The sequence below is a fragment of the Drosophila biarmipes genome, chromosome 2R (assembly GCF_025231255.1).
Source record: "Drosophila biarmipes strain raj3 chromosome 2R, RU_DBia_V1.1, whole genome shotgun sequence".
Classification (NCBI taxonomy): Eukaryota; Metazoa; Arthropoda; class Insecta; order Diptera; family Drosophilidae; genus Drosophila; species Drosophila biarmipes.
In genome coordinates this window covers 18549105-18561870 of record NC_066615.1, presented here as the reverse complement: position 1 = coordinate 18561870, position 12766 = coordinate 18549105, and the positions used below count along the sequence as shown (strand labels likewise).

General features: G+C 42.4%; 5 protein-coding genes across 8 annotated transcripts; 1 reads left to right on the top strand and 4 right to left on the bottom strand.

Annotated features, from left to right (window-relative positions):
• Window positions 1-7: 7 nt before the first annotated feature.
• On the bottom strand, window positions 8-992 carry LOC127011049 (integumentary mucin C.1-like). Its single transcript, XM_050888016.1, has 2 exons — window positions 403-992; window positions 8-258 (listed from the first exon to the last, which is right to left on the bottom strand). The coding sequence occupies exons 1-2, from the start codon at window positions 938-940 to the stop codon at window positions 104-106; spliced, it is 693 nt and encodes a 230-aa protein (XP_050743973.1). The 5' UTR covers window positions 941-992; the 3' UTR covers window positions 8-103.
• A 304-nt stretch (window positions 993-1296) lies between these two features.
• Window positions 1297-6303, bottom strand: LOC122818165 (uncharacterized). Its single transcript, XM_050887396.1, has 2 exons — window positions 5796-6303; window positions 1297-1465 (listed from the first exon to the last, which is right to left on the bottom strand). The coding sequence occupies exons 1-2, from the start codon at window positions 6301-6303 to the stop codon at window positions 1317-1319; spliced, it is 657 nt and encodes a 218-aa protein (XP_050743353.1). The 3' UTR covers window positions 1297-1316.
• LOC108022076 (uncharacterized) lies at window positions 2448-5381 on the bottom strand. Of its 2 annotated transcripts, XM_044091808.2 has the most exons (3): window positions 3950-4521; window positions 2843-3857; window positions 2448-2698 (listed from the first exon to the last, which is right to left on the bottom strand). In XM_044091808.2, exons 1-2 carry the CDS (start codon window positions 4509-4511, stop codon window positions 3709-3711), a joined length of 711 nt encoding a protein of 236 aa, XP_043947743.1. In that variant the 5' UTR covers window positions 4512-4521; the 3' UTR covers window positions 2448-2698; window positions 2843-3708. The 2 variants fall into 2 exon arrangements, 1 of the variants encoding a protein (XP_043947743.1); XR_007764075.1 differs by lacking the exons at window positions 2843-3857; window positions 3950-4521 and adding an exon at window positions 5235-5381.
• A 519-nt stretch (window positions 6304-6822) lies between the features above and the next one.
• On the bottom strand, window positions 6823-10478 carry LOC108022875 (maternal protein exuperantia). Of its 3 annotated transcripts, none has more exons than XM_044091807.2 (5): window positions 10311-10478; window positions 9865-10041; window positions 9647-9799; window positions 8103-9396; window positions 6823-7749 (listed from the first exon to the last, which is right to left on the bottom strand). In XM_044091807.2, the coding sequence occupies exons 2-4, from the start codon at window positions 10012-10014 to the stop codon at window positions 8128-8130; spliced, it is 1572 nt and encodes a 523-aa protein (XP_043947742.1). In that variant the 5' UTR covers window positions 10015-10041; window positions 10311-10478; the 3' UTR covers window positions 6823-7749; window positions 8103-8127. The 3 variants fall into 3 exon arrangements, with proteins under 3 accessions (XP_043947742.1, XP_016947559.1, XP_016947558.1); XM_017092070.3 differs by having other exon boundaries at window positions 9865-10027; window positions 10311-10471; XM_017092069.3 differs by lacking the exon at window positions 10311-10478 and adding an exon at window positions 10082-10224 and having other exon boundaries at window positions 9865-10027.
• A 379-nt stretch (window positions 10479-10857) lies between these two features.
• LOC108022876 (MIP18 family protein galla-1) lies at window positions 10858-12535 on the top strand. The gene is made up of 4 exons (XM_017092071.3): window positions 10858-11348; window positions 11414-11526; window positions 12105-12255; window positions 12318-12535. Exons 1-4 carry the CDS (start codon window positions 11060-11062, stop codon window positions 12413-12415), a joined length of 651 nt encoding a protein of 216 aa, XP_016947560.1. The 5' UTR covers window positions 10858-11059; the 3' UTR covers window positions 12416-12535.
• Window positions 12536-12766: the final 231 nt, after the last annotated feature.

The window sequence follows — 12766 nt, the reverse complement described above, 5'->3', positions numbered from 1 at the left end:
CATGGGCTTCTTAATTTTAAATATATATTTTTGTTATAACAGAACAGTTTTATGGATAAAAGAAAATATATGTGCTCCCAAATGAGTTCGGCTGTGGCTTTGGTTAGAACAAAAAGGCATCATATATAGTCTGTGTATTCCATCGATCATAATTGTATCGCGAGCACCGACCATTGTGTAGTTTACTGCATCCGGCGAATCCAGTGTAATCATAATGGCAGCAACGATAACAAACAGTCGTTGTCCGCCAGCCCCATCCTGCAAAATTAAAATTATAAAAATAATTAATTTATTAGAAAAAATTAAACCTCAAAATAAAGGCTTTATAAGTTTTCAGACACCAATTTACTTTTTTATAGTCGATAGGGTTTATAATATTTTCGACATTCTTTTTACGCTTACCATAACAATTCCTGCTGTACTCCTCTTGCTCTCTCAGATAACAATTTTCTGACGGCTGGCTCCAACTCCAGGGTCGCCTTGAAGTTGTGTCTCTTTGTGTTGTTGGGGATGTTGTGCGTTCTGTTGTTGAAGCTGGGTTTGCCTGTGTTGAAGTTGTGGTAGGTTCAGTTGTTGTAGTTGTGCTCGACTCTGTTGAGGAAGTTGTTGTCGGTTCCGTTGTTGAAGTTGTAGGGGGCTCCGTTGCGGAAATTGTTGTGGGTTCCTTAGTTGTAGTTGTAGAGGACTGTGTTGTTGAAGTTGTGGTGGAATTTGTGGTGGGTTCCGTTGAAGTTGCAGTGAACTCCGTTGTGGAAGTCGTTGTGGGTTCAATTGTAGTTGGTTCTGTTGTTGGGATGAATTCTGTTGTTGGAATTGTAGCTTCTTCTGTCGTAGTAGTTGATGTAGTGGGTGGCGGAAAATCTATTGGAATTTCCGGTATTATGTCTTGAGCACACGCTCCAGTCACCAGAAAAACAAAATAAATAACTGGGGACCTCATTTTTAGCGAGCTGTGTTGACGTGAGCTGATTGCATTCAATACTGAAAATGATCGCCAGTCCCGAGTAGCTTGAGCTTGGTCTATAGCTATAGAGCTACAGTCATTAACACAACCAAACCAACCCACACGCAAAAGGTGAGGGCTGATAACAGAACGCTAGCACGCAGAAAGAGCAAGTGCTTAGTAATTATTCGTAAATAAGATGCCGGCACTTAAAAATATTTGGTTGAGTAAATATGAATATTTGTTGGAGAAGGTTTCAGAAAGTGCATTTTCACAATAAGGTGCATTTTAAGTCAAAAGATGAAAATTTGACAATCCGTTCCTTAAAAAAAAACACGGGTGAAAAAAAAGAGTATTAGGCGATCCGCTTTTATTAGACTTGTTTCCAATTCACGTGTACTTTTAATTTTTCGAAGTCATATTGCGAACAGGCCCCCTGGTGAAGATTACTGCATTGGGTGAGATGGCAGTCGTAATAGTAGCAGCAGCGATAACAGTTGATCGTTGACGGGTATGGCCAGCCTGGAAATGGAAAAAGGCAAAAAAGATGAAAATGTGATTCACCCTGATTCCCTTTCCGCTACTAATCTTCTCCGCTTTCCCATCTTGCTTACCGGTAATGTACTCCAACTTGTTTCTCAAAAAACACCTTTCTAGCGGTTGCATCAACCTAGAGTTCTGTGGAGTGGAAGTGGGTCGCACATGGGGAGGCTGGTGGGTCGGATGTAATGGTTTCCTCTCTGTAGTTGTCGTTATGTTAGGTTCTGTTGTAGTATTTGTGGTGATCTCTATTGTTGTATTTGATTCTGTTGTTGTAGTTGGGATTGATTCTGTTGTTGAAGTGGCTTTTGTGGTGGAAGTAGTAGTGGATTCACTTGTTGAAGTTGTGGGCTCAGTTGATGATGTTGTAGGTTCAGTTGTTGAAGTTATGGGTTCAGTTGTTGAAGTTGTGGGCTCTGTTGATGAAGTTGGGGGTTCAGTTGTTGAAGTTGGGGTTTCTGTTGTTGTTGTAGTTGTTGTGGGCCTAATATCTTCTGGAATCTCAGGCCTTACATCTTGAGCCCAAGCTGCAGCTATCAGGAAACACAACAAAATGAAGGGGATTTTAACAATGGACCTCATTTTTGCGAGCTGTGCTTGCGTGAGCAGATTAACTCGAATACTGAAACCGATCATAAGCTCCGCGCTAGCTTAGTCTAGCTACGCAAAGGCCGAACTGGGTGCTGATAACACCATACTGAAAGGCAGGGCCCAAAATAATCAACTAACGATGTTGGTTTAAAATAAAAATGTTTGGTAGAGTAATCAGCAGCGAGCACAATTTTAAACCGTAGACTCATCAGACTTATCAAAAAATAAATTTATTCTTCAAAATCTAAATTGCTAGTGGCAGCAAATTAATAGTTTCCGTGCTGACAGACTTATTAAAGAGAAAAACGAGTTCTGGTGCTAAAAATCGGGAAATAGAAAACGTATATCCATGGAACAGAAAGAACACATGGGCTTCTTAATTTTAAATATATATTTTTGTTATAACAGAACAGTTTTATGGATAAAAGAAAATATATGTGCTCCCAAATGAGTTCGGCTGTGGCTTTGGTTAGAACAAAAAGGCATCATATATAGTCTGTGTATTCCATCGATCATAATTGTATCGCGAGCACCGACCATTGTGTAGTTTACTGCATCCGGCGAATCCAGTGTAATCATAATGGCAGCAACGATAACAAACAGTCGTTGTCCGCCAGCCCCATCCTGCAAAATTAAAATTATAAAAATAATTAATTTATTAGAAAAAATTAAACCTCAAAATAAAGGCTTTATAAGTTTTCAGACACCAATTTACTTTTTTATAGTCGATAGGGTTTATAATATTTTCGACATTCTTTTTACGCTTACCATAACAATTCCTGCTGTACTCCTCTTGCTCTCTCAGATAACAATTTTCTGACGGCTGGCTCCAACTCCAGGGTCGCCTTGAAGTTGTGTCTCTTTGTGTTGTTGGGGATGTTGTGCGTTCTGTTGTTGAAGCTGGGTTTGCCTGTGTTGAAGTTGTTGTCGGTTCCGTTGTTGAAGTTGTAGGGGGCTCCGTTGCGGAAATTGTTGTGGGTTCCTTAGTTGTAGTTGTAGAGGACTGTGTTGTTGAAGTTGTGGTGGAATTTGTGGTGGGTTCCGTTGAAGTTGCAGTGAACTCCGTTGTGGAAGTCGTTGTGGGTTCAATTGTAGTTGGTTCTGTTGTTGGGATGAATTCTGTTGTTGGAATTGTAGCTTCTTCTGTCGTAGTAGTTGATGTAGTGGGTGGCGGAAAATCTATTGGAATTTCCGGTATTATGTCTTGAGCACACGCTCCAGTCACCAGAAAAACAAAATAAATAACTGGGGACCTCATTTTTAGCGAGCTGTGTTGACGTGAGCTGATTGCATTCAATACTGAAAATGATCGCCAGTCCCGAGTAGCTTGAGCTTGGTCTATAGCTATAGAGCTACAGTCATTAACACAACCAAACCAACCCACACGCAAAAGGTGAGGGCTGATAACAGAACGCTAGCACGCAGAAAGAGCAAGTGCTTAGTAATTATTCGTAAATAAGATGCCGGCACTTAAAAATATTTGGTTGAGTAAATATGAATATTTGTTGGAGAAGGTTTCAGAAAGTGCATTTTCACAATAAGGTGCATTTTAAGTCAAAAGATGAAAATTTGACAATCCGTTCCTTAAAAAAAAACACGGGTGAAAAAAAAGAGTATTAGGCGATCCGCTTTTATTAGACTTGTTTCCAATTCACGTGTACTTTTAATTTTTCGAAGTCATATTGCGAACAGGCCCCCTGGTGAAGATTACTGCATTGGGTGAGATGGCAGTCGTAATAGTAGCAGCAGCGATAACAGTTGATCGTTGACGGGTATGGCCAGCCTGGAAATGGAAAAAGGCAAAAAAGATGAAAATGTGATTCACCCTGATTCCCTTTCCGCTACTAATCTTCTCCGCTTTCCCATCTTGCTTACCGGTAATGTACTCCAACTTGTTTCTCAAAAAACACCTTTCTAGCGGTTGCATCAACCTAGAGTTCTGTGGAGTGGAAGTGGGTCGCACATGGGGAGGCTGGTGGGTCGGATGTAATGGTTTCCTCTCTGTAGTTGTCGTTATGTTAGGTTCTGTTGTAGTATTTGTGGTGATCTCTATTGTTGTATTTGATTCTGTTGTTGTAGTTGGAATTGATTCTGTTGTTGAAGTGGCTTTTGTGGTGGAAGTAGTAGTGGATTCACTTGTTGAAGTTGTGGGCTCAGTTGATGATGTTGTAGGTTCAGTTGTTGAAGTTATGGGTTCAGTTGTTGAAGTTGTGGGCTCTGTTGATGAAGTTGGGGGTTCAGTTGTTGAAGTTGGGGTTTCTGTTGTTGTTGTAGTTGTTGTGGGCCTAATATCTTCTGGAATCTCAGGCCTTACATCTTGAGCCCAAGCTGCAGCTATCAGGAAACACAACAAAATGAAGGGGATTTTAACAATGGACCTCATTTTTGCGAGCTGTGCTTGCGTGAGCAGATTAACTCGAATACTGAAACCGATCATAAGCTCCGCGCTAGCTTAGTCTAGCTACGCAAAGGCCGAACTGGGTGCTGATAACACCATACTGAAAGGCAGGGCCCAAAATAATCAACTAACGATGTTGGTTTAAAATAAAAATGTTTGGTAGAGTAATCAGCAGCGAGCACAATTTTAAACCGTAGACTCATCAGACTTATCAAAAAATAAATTTATTCTTCAAAATCTAAATTGCTAGTGGCAGCAAATTAATAGTTTCCGTGCTGACAGACTTATTAAAGAGAAAAACGAGTTCTGGTGCTAAAAATCGGGAAATAGAAAACGTATATCCATGGAACAGAAAGAACACATGGGCTTCTTAATTTTAAATATATATTTTTGTTATAACAGAACAGTTTTATGGATAAAAGAAAATATATGTGCTCCCAAATGAGTTCGGCTGTGGCTTTGGTTAGAACAAAAAGGCATCATATATAGTCTGTGTATTCCATCGATCATAATTGTATCGCGAGCACCGACCATTGTGTAGTTTACTGCATCCGGCGAATCCAGTGTAATCATAATGGCAGCAACGATAACAAACAGTCGTTGTCCGCCAGCCCCATCCTGCAAAATTAAAATTATAAAAATAATTAATTTATTAGAAAAAATTAAACCTCAAAATAAAGGCTTTATAAGTTTTCAGACACCAATTTACTTTTTTATAGTCGATAGGGTTTATAATATTTTCGACATTCTTTTTACGCTTACCATAACAATTCCTGCTGTACTCCTCTTGCTCTCTCAGATAACAATTTTCTGACGGCTGGCTCCAACTCCAGGGTCGCCTTGAAGTTGTGTCTCTTTGTGTTGTTGGGGATGTTGTGCGTTCTGTTGTTGAAGCTGGGTTTGCCTGTGTTGAAGTTGTGGTAGGTTCAGTTGTTGTAGTTGTGCTCGACTCTGTTGAGGAAGTTGTTGTCGGTTCCGTTGTTGAAGTTGTAGGGGGCTCCGTTGCGGAAATTGTTGTGGGTTCCTTAGTTGTAGTTGTAGAGGACTGTGTTGTTGAAGTTGTGGTGGAATTTGTGGTGGGTTCCGTTGAAGTTGCAGTGAACTCCGTTGTGGAAGTCGTTGTGGGTTCAATTGTAGTTGGTTCTGTTGTTGGGATGAATTCTGTTGTTGGAATTGTTGCTTCTTCTGTCGTAGTAGTTGATGTAGTTGATCGTTGACGGGTATGGCCAGCCTGGAAATGGAAAAAGGCAAAAAAGATGAAAATGTGATTCACCCTGATTCCCTTTCCGCTACTAATCTTCTCCGCTTTCCCATCTTGCTTACCGGTAATGTACTCCAACTTGTTTCTCAAAAAACACCTTTCTAGCGGTTGCATCAACCTAGAGTTCTGTGGAGTGGAAGTGGGTCGCACATGGGGAGGCTGGTGGGTCGGATGTAATGGTTTCCTCTCTGTAGTTGTCGTTATGTTAGGTTCTGTTGTAGTATTTGTGGTGATCTCTATTGTTGTATTTGATTCTGTTGTTGTAGTTGGAATTGATTCTGTTGTTGAAGTGGCTTTTGTGGTGGAAGTAGTAGTGGATTCACTTGTTGAAGTTGTGGGCTCAGTTGATGATGTTGTAGGTTCAGTTGTTGAAGTTATGGGTTCAGTTGTTGAAGTTGTGGGCTCTGTTGATGAAGTTGGGGGTTCAGTTGTTGAAGTTGGGGTTTCTGTTGTTGTTGTAGTTGTTGTGGGCCTAATATCCTCTGGAATCTCAGGCCTTACATCTTGAGCCCAAGCTGCAGCTATCAGGAAACACAACAAAATGAAGGGGATTTTAACAATGGACCTCATTTTTGCGAGCTGTGCTTGCGTGAGCAGATTAACTCGAATACTGAAACCGATCATAAGCTCCGCGCTAGCTTAGTCTAGCTACGCAAAGGCCGAACTGGGTGCTGATAACACCATACTGAAAGGCAGGGCCCAAAATAATCAACTAACGATGTTGGTTTAAAATAAAAATGTTTGGTAGAGTAATCAGCAGCGAGCACAATTTTAAACCGTAGACTCCGAAATTGCTTATCAGCAATTGGGGCGAAAATGGCTTTTTGAATCGCTGAAATTACTTGCGGGTGGGTAAGCACGCATGCGCAGCTTACCTTGTAACACTTTGTTCGTTTTTATCATCACAATAAGCTATATACCGTCACAAAGTAAATGATGAGAGTGTAATTGAAAGTGCAACGAGTGACTCAGTCGGCGATTACAAATACGAAATAAGAGATGTTCGAAAGGGCAAGGGCTAGGGCAAGGCAAAGGGCGTCTAAATTTATATATTTGCTGATAACTACCGATTTACTTGAAAAAGTGACGTATGTTAAATTTATATAATTTATTAACGCATTTCTACAAAAAACACATTTGCTTTTGGATTTGAAATGAATGCAATAATGAAACAAGTATGAAATACAGCTTGAAATACTGCAGTGTTGACAGGTGCTGAGATTGTTGATATGCTTTTAGTTTCTTCTTCATCCATTATGTGTGCTATGAGTCGACATGTGCGAAATAAGTATGATTGATTGAGTTATTCAGTGATTCGCGTGAGGCTTGCCTATTTAGCATCCTCCTCAAGATTTGTGTGCTTAAGCTACAAAGTGAAAGTTTTCAACATTGGACCAGGCCTGGTTCTGTCTTGAGTGGTAGTCTTGGGATCCTGATAAGTGTGGCTCGAAAGACCTGGCCAATGGAAAATTTTCATCGAGGCGTTTCTTTGGTTCATATTTTTCCATTCGCCCATCCTGGTACGACATTGTGCATCGATACGCCTGGAAAACTATGCCTGAACGCCGAAGCGGTTTTAGGTTTCGTAATATCTTGCTATGGTCAGCAGTTCTTTTCTTCTTCTCCAACATTACTTCATATTCGTACGATCCATTTTTTGAATATACTTGCATATGTTGCTCCAAAGTTTCGAGCTCCGGTCTCTTGTGTTTACAGTGGGCGCATAAACAGTTCACTAGTTTTACAAACGGTCGATTAAGCCAAGTCATCACACTACTTAACAATCACAATTCACGTCGCGTTCACAGTCACGGTTCAATCACAGTATCCATTCGCCAACGTGCTCGTGAGTGTGATGTTGTGTGCACTGGAAATTTAGCATTCACTGAAATTTTGTGCTTGTTTCAAATCTGTGTTAGTTCTTCAAAAAGGAAAAGAGGTTCGCAAATGGTCTAACTTTATCTCCCATGCTTATCTTGTCTTCTTGTGTGTTACGCTCATCCAGTTCTTAATTTACTGCAAAAAGGGACATTAAATTAGGAATGGCAAACCCAAAGTATTCTAAAGGTTCTATGGATCTAGGTGTTCTGAAAAAGCATTAGAAAAACAGCACTACCTAGAAATCGTTTTAATTTGAAAACAATTTTAGATGAATTTTTAACATATTCGTCTTAAATATCTTCACCTTCAAATTGTTATTCAAGCAAATAGTTTCGATTTTCCATTTCGATTTTATAAAAATTCAATAAAAATACAAGCAAGCGTAAGTAATTCATAAAAATAATCAACAATCTACTCGAGAGATGAACCCTCGTTAACTACTTGATCTATAAGGCAATATAGCAGAGGTATCTGAATGAGTTATTTACTTTACGGGGCCGCCGGAAGAGGTTTTCAGTTGGAGGCGGCGATGGCAACCGGGCTTGGCGAGGGTGTGGGTGTGGCCACTACCGGGGTTACCACGACGGCGGGTGGAGCGGTATTGTTGAGATCTGCCTTGCCGGAGGAGGAGGTTGAATTGGACACCTTCAGTACGTTGGGAGTTCCGGTCAAACTGTGACGGGAGTTGCGTTTGCGCTGCGGACGAGCGGGAGTCTTGTTGGGCGAAGGCGTCTTGGTGGTGGAATCCGGCACCGAGGACACACTTTGCGACTTGTCGCCTCCAGCCCCAAACTCTGCACTGGCGGATCGGGAGCTGGCCGGACCTCCACTCTTGGCCGACTGGCCAGTGGTGCGGCGATTGCGGCGACGATTGTTGGTCGACTTTACCACCGGCTTGATGGTGGTCTTGTTGGGGTCAAAATAGCTGTCCAGGAGCTCCAGCAGCTCTGTCTTGTCCTCGCCCTTCATCGTTCCAATCGACTGGAGTGCCATGTCCAGGCCCTCGGTGCGCTTGTCCGCCCAAATGGCGCTCAGGGCGTTCAGATCGAAGCCATTCTCGGCCAGCACAATGCGGAACTTGACGGCACGCACTCGGTGGTAAAGGGTGGTCTTGAAGTAGTTCAGGAAGACGGGACGGAAGGAGTTCTGGCGCTCCAGATTCTCGTTCTGAGTGTCCAGCTCCTGGACATCGGATCCCACCAGCTTGGCAAACGGCTTGATGGCGTTGAACATGTTCTCCAGCGCCTCGGAAGATTCGGGCTCTGGCTTGCGGTCCGAGTTGCTCAGCTGCAGGGCCACGTTAAAGGCCATCTTGGCGCGAACGCTGGCATTGCCATCGAACAGATCCCGATCGACCTGGATAGAGTTCTTGGAGGAACGTTTTTCTTCTCCCTTATCTTTGCTATGGATCACGGTGCTATCGCTGGGGGATGATGAAGCCGAGCTGGATGTGGATGCGGATGCAGAGCCAGCGGCGTCGTCCTCCTTGGTCTTGGACAGGATCTTGGAGAGCTTGCGCAGACTGTAGTGCTTGACGTTGGTGTCGCCAATGGAGGCCTTGGCCAGGTTGAGGCTGTTGGCAAAGGCCTTCACCGTCTTGGTGAAGCGGTCCAGCAGGCCGTACTTCTTCAGCGACTCCAGGATCATGTACGGAATGAACTTGCGCTCCTCGTGGTAGAGCAGCACTATTCCGTCCGAGTCGGAGCCAGCCTTGGTCTTTAGTTGCTCAAGCCAGTTGAGGAAGTCCTTGAGGGCGGCGATCTCCGACTTGGATTTGATGATCTAGAAAGAAGATAAAAATTGCATTGTATTTTCCAGGAATACAAGCTAAAGGACTAGTAGGCTTTGAAAATATAAAACATTTTATGAACAAATCTGACAGTTACAGATAGGCTCTAAGCAAAAAACACTATGAAACGTTGACAGTTTATACAAGTTTTAAACATAGTAGGATGTGATGAAAAATATCAAATATTTTTTTAAGACTTGTAAGCGCTACCCGAGGTTTCAGAGCTATTCGTAGGACACTCACCTTGTAGGTCTGCATCGACTTCAGCATACGATAAAAGCCAATCGAAATAACACGAACTTGGTGGCGCTGGCGCGCAGCTGGATTCAGATTCATGTAGGGCATGATGTACTGCTCGAAGTGGTCGGTGGGTGTATAGGCGGCCAGCTGGACAATCTGGGGGTGTATCACAAGTGGGGTTAGGTACGAATGAAACTCCCTGGGGGAACCGGCGAACCCACCTCATCGATTAGACGACGTCCAGTGGTGTCTATGTCCACGCCCACCAGGACGTAGTTGCCGGCCGGGAGTTCGTCCTTCACGCTCACAGGCGACGAGGATGAGTCGGCAGCGGCAATGGCTACTCCAGCATCGATATTATCGGCAACCATTTTTGAATCTGATCTGGGGGAAGCAATCTAGAAAATCAAAAGGAAAAAAAAGGGGTAACTAACTCACTGAAATTAATATTTTTGGTAAAGGAAATCGTTCCTTAGTAAAACGCGAACCGCTTTTAGAAGAATTTGTCTACGAAGTGACGGGCTCCGAAATTTCGGGGGTCTATTAAACCGAGATTACGGAGAAGGAACGGTTCCCTTCCAGAAGCGCCATTTTCTTTGGAGCCCACTTTACACCACACGCGCGTTTTCACCACATTCACTTTTAGCACCTTTTCTTTTGCACTCACCTTTATTGAACTCCGTTTCGTGTTGGTTTCGATGGGCTCTTTCGCTTTTTACGAACTTTTTCCTTTGTTTTTCAAAAGGGTAAAGCGAAATTTGCTTCCGTTCGACGAGCTTTCACAAATAAGAAACAAATCGTACGAATTACTAAAACGAAATGAACTATTTGTTGATGCACTGGACGGGCTGGAAAATTTGTAAAATTTTTACGAATGCACGGCCTGCTAGATGGGGCTTTTCACTTAAGTACGGTGGGTTGAGTAGTTGCAACTAATGGCATATTGCTATTGGGCCCACTGTGCGGAACAAGAAAAATTTTTATTTAAATTTTCGAGTTTTCTTGAACAAAAATATTATATTTTAGCGGATTTATATTTGCTTTGTATAATAAGCCGGCGAAACTCTTTGGCAACAACAAAAATTTAGCCAAAAGCGCAGAGGGGAATTGATAAGAACTTGTTTAGAGTTGACACAGTTTCAAATGTTAGCGCTCTAAGCTATCGGTACTTATCGATTGTGCCCTCGATAACTCGACAACGATAGTTAGCTGCTATAGTGCAGCCCTGGTCTTCACACAAACAAAAATCAGCTGCTGCAATTGGTTATTTTGAACAAATTAAACAAAAAAGCAGAAAAAACTAGGAAATACAAGTGTTTGGAGAACGCATTATGCAGTACTGATTGCTCACTCACCAGCACACACATCGATAAAGATAAAACCAGGCGAGATAACACCAAAAGAAGGGTGCCAAACATGCTGTCCTACATAAAGCGCAAGCTCTCCGAGTCCGACAGCGGCGTCAATTCCGTCGCAACCGTGACGTCGCCGTGCGGCGGGAATAGTGGGAGTGGGAGCGGTACGGCTGGGAGCAGCAGCAGCAGCAGCGGCGGTAGTATAAGCGGTCGCAGCCAGAACGCCGACGAGTTAGTGCGCAAAACTAGCCAGATGTCGATGGATGATGAGGCCATTGCCTTCGGGGAGGACGCACTGCTCCACGAGCTGGGCTACAGGAATGCCACGGATCTGCAGGAGACCATCTACGGTTTGATATTACTACACTCAAAGTATTTTAGGTCCCATGCTTATGTAATGTTTGTCTTCCCACAGATCTATTGCGCGGCATTCGGGATCCCGAGAAACCGTGCACTTTGGAGGACCTGAATGTGATCTACGAGGATGGAATCTTCGTGATGCCACCTACACGCTCAAATGTTTCAGTCGTACGTTATCCAGTTCCCTAGATTTGTCTTTAAAGTAGAAAGAAATACCTTGCCCATTTCTTAGTTAATTTCATAATTTATTTTGTTGATTTAGTAATGCTGATTAGGAATGTTAACTAACTAGCAAGCTAAAACGTTCCCAAAAGCTTTTCAAAATATTAATTTATTGTTAGATTCAAAGTCTATTTTCTTTTTTTTAGAATTTCTAACTATTTAGTCAAAACATTCTCAAATTTTTTCACTAAACTACTCACACGCCGTTTTTTTGAGTATCTAACGCGTAAAAAACGTGTTTTTATGGTATTTAAGTATATCCACTATTAAGAAGTACTTAAGTAAGGAAAGTAACCGTGTTATGTTTTTAAATTTTTTATAAATCATATTTTTGTTTAAATATTAAATTAAGTTTGTTTTTAAAGTTGAATATAACAACATATTGTAGGCCGTACTCATTAGTACAGATGTCATAATCAAAGAATGTATTTATGTATTTGCTGTATTGCAAAGCAAATTAACACGTTCAGTTTCTTTTTATGCAAACAAAATAGCCTTAATTCATTCTTCTGTAATTATTTCAGGTTCGTATCGAGTTCAATCCCACAGTGCCGCATTGCTCGCTGGCCACGCTTATCGGACTTTGTATACGCGTGAAAGTGGAACGTGGGCTGCCGCACAACATAAAACTAGACATATTCATCAAAAAGGGAGCCCATCAAACGGAGGAAGAAAGTGAGTTAACTTGGAAGGCGCCAAAATTGGATGATCCTAATGAAAAATGTTTGTTCCCCCAGTCAACAAGCAAATCAATGACAAGGAACGGATCGCAGCGGCCATGGAAAATCCCAATCTGCGGAACCTGGTCGAGAACTGCATCAAGGATGAGGAGTAGCTCTCTTTGCCCGGGCTTTGTGTACATAGGGGGATTTGTGAAGAATGTCTAGGGTTAAGTATACCATTAAGTTGCGTCATGGACTGTGTGCTTAGCATTAAAGCCCTTTAAATATGTTAATCGCTGGCTTTCTGGGCGGCGTGATTTCACCTGAATATCGATTGCTTACCGTGCTATCTGTTTTCCTCCGTTTGTTTACTGATAAGGTCCGGGCCCGACAACAATCATTGTTTACATTTTACGGGAGCGATATCGCGGCTGGACATTGGGCCGAAGAAAACCGTGTGCACAGTGCTGTCATGGCGGATGAATGAATCGAAATCAAATCGGATTGGAGGGCCGGCCATGTTG

Excerpts from the sequence above, each read along its gene's own strand:
- LOC127011049 (XM_050888016.1), bottom strand. The coding sequence starts at position 940 with ATGAGGTCCCCAGTTATTTATTTTGTTTTTCTGGTGACTGGAGCGTGT. Across the intron at positions 259-402 it reads GTACAGCAGGAATTGTTATG|GATGGGGCTGGCGGACAACG; the intron begins GTAAGCGTAAAA and ends TTAATTTTGCAG.
- LOC108022076 (XM_044091808.2), bottom strand. The coding sequence starts at position 4,511 with ATGATCGGTTTCAGTATTCGAGTTAATCTGCTCACGCAAGCACAGCTC. Across the intron at positions 3,858-3,949 it reads CAAGTTGGAGTACATTACCG|GCTGGCCATACCCGTCAACG; the intron begins GTAAGCAAGATG and ends TTCCATTTCCAG.
- LOC122818165 (XM_050887396.1), bottom strand. The coding sequence starts at position 6,303 with ATGAGGTCCATTGTTAAAATCCCCTTCATTTTGTTGTGTTTCCTGATA. Across the intron at positions 1,466-5,795 it reads CAAGTTGGAGTACATTACCG|GCTGGCCATACCCGTCAACG; the intron begins GTAAGCAAGATG and ends TTCCATTTCCAG.
- LOC108022875 (XM_044091807.2), bottom strand. The coding sequence starts at position 10,014 with ATGGTTGCCGATAATATCGATGCTGGAGTAGCCATTGCCGCTGCCGAC. Across the intron at positions 9,800-9,864 it reads GACGTCGTCTAATCGATGAG|ATTGTCCAGCTGGCCGCCTA; the intron begins GTGGGTTCGCCG and ends ATACACCCCCAG. Across the intron at positions 9,397-9,646 it reads AGTCGATGCAGACCTACAAG|ATCATCAAATCCAAGTCGGA; the intron begins GTGAGTGTCCTA and ends TCTTCTTTCTAG.
- LOC108022876 (XM_017092071.3), top strand. The coding sequence starts at position 11,060 with ATGCTGTCCTACATAAAGCGCAAGCTCTCCGAGTCCGACAGCGGCGTC. Across the intron at positions 11,527-12,104 it reads CACGCTCAAATGTTTCAGTC|GTTCGTATCGAGTTCAATCC; the intron begins GTACGTTATCCA and ends TAATTATTTCAG. Across the intron at positions 12,256-12,317 it reads CCATCAAACGGAGGAAGAAA|TCAACAAGCAAATCAATGAC; the intron begins GTGAGTTAACTT and ends TTGTTCCCCCAG.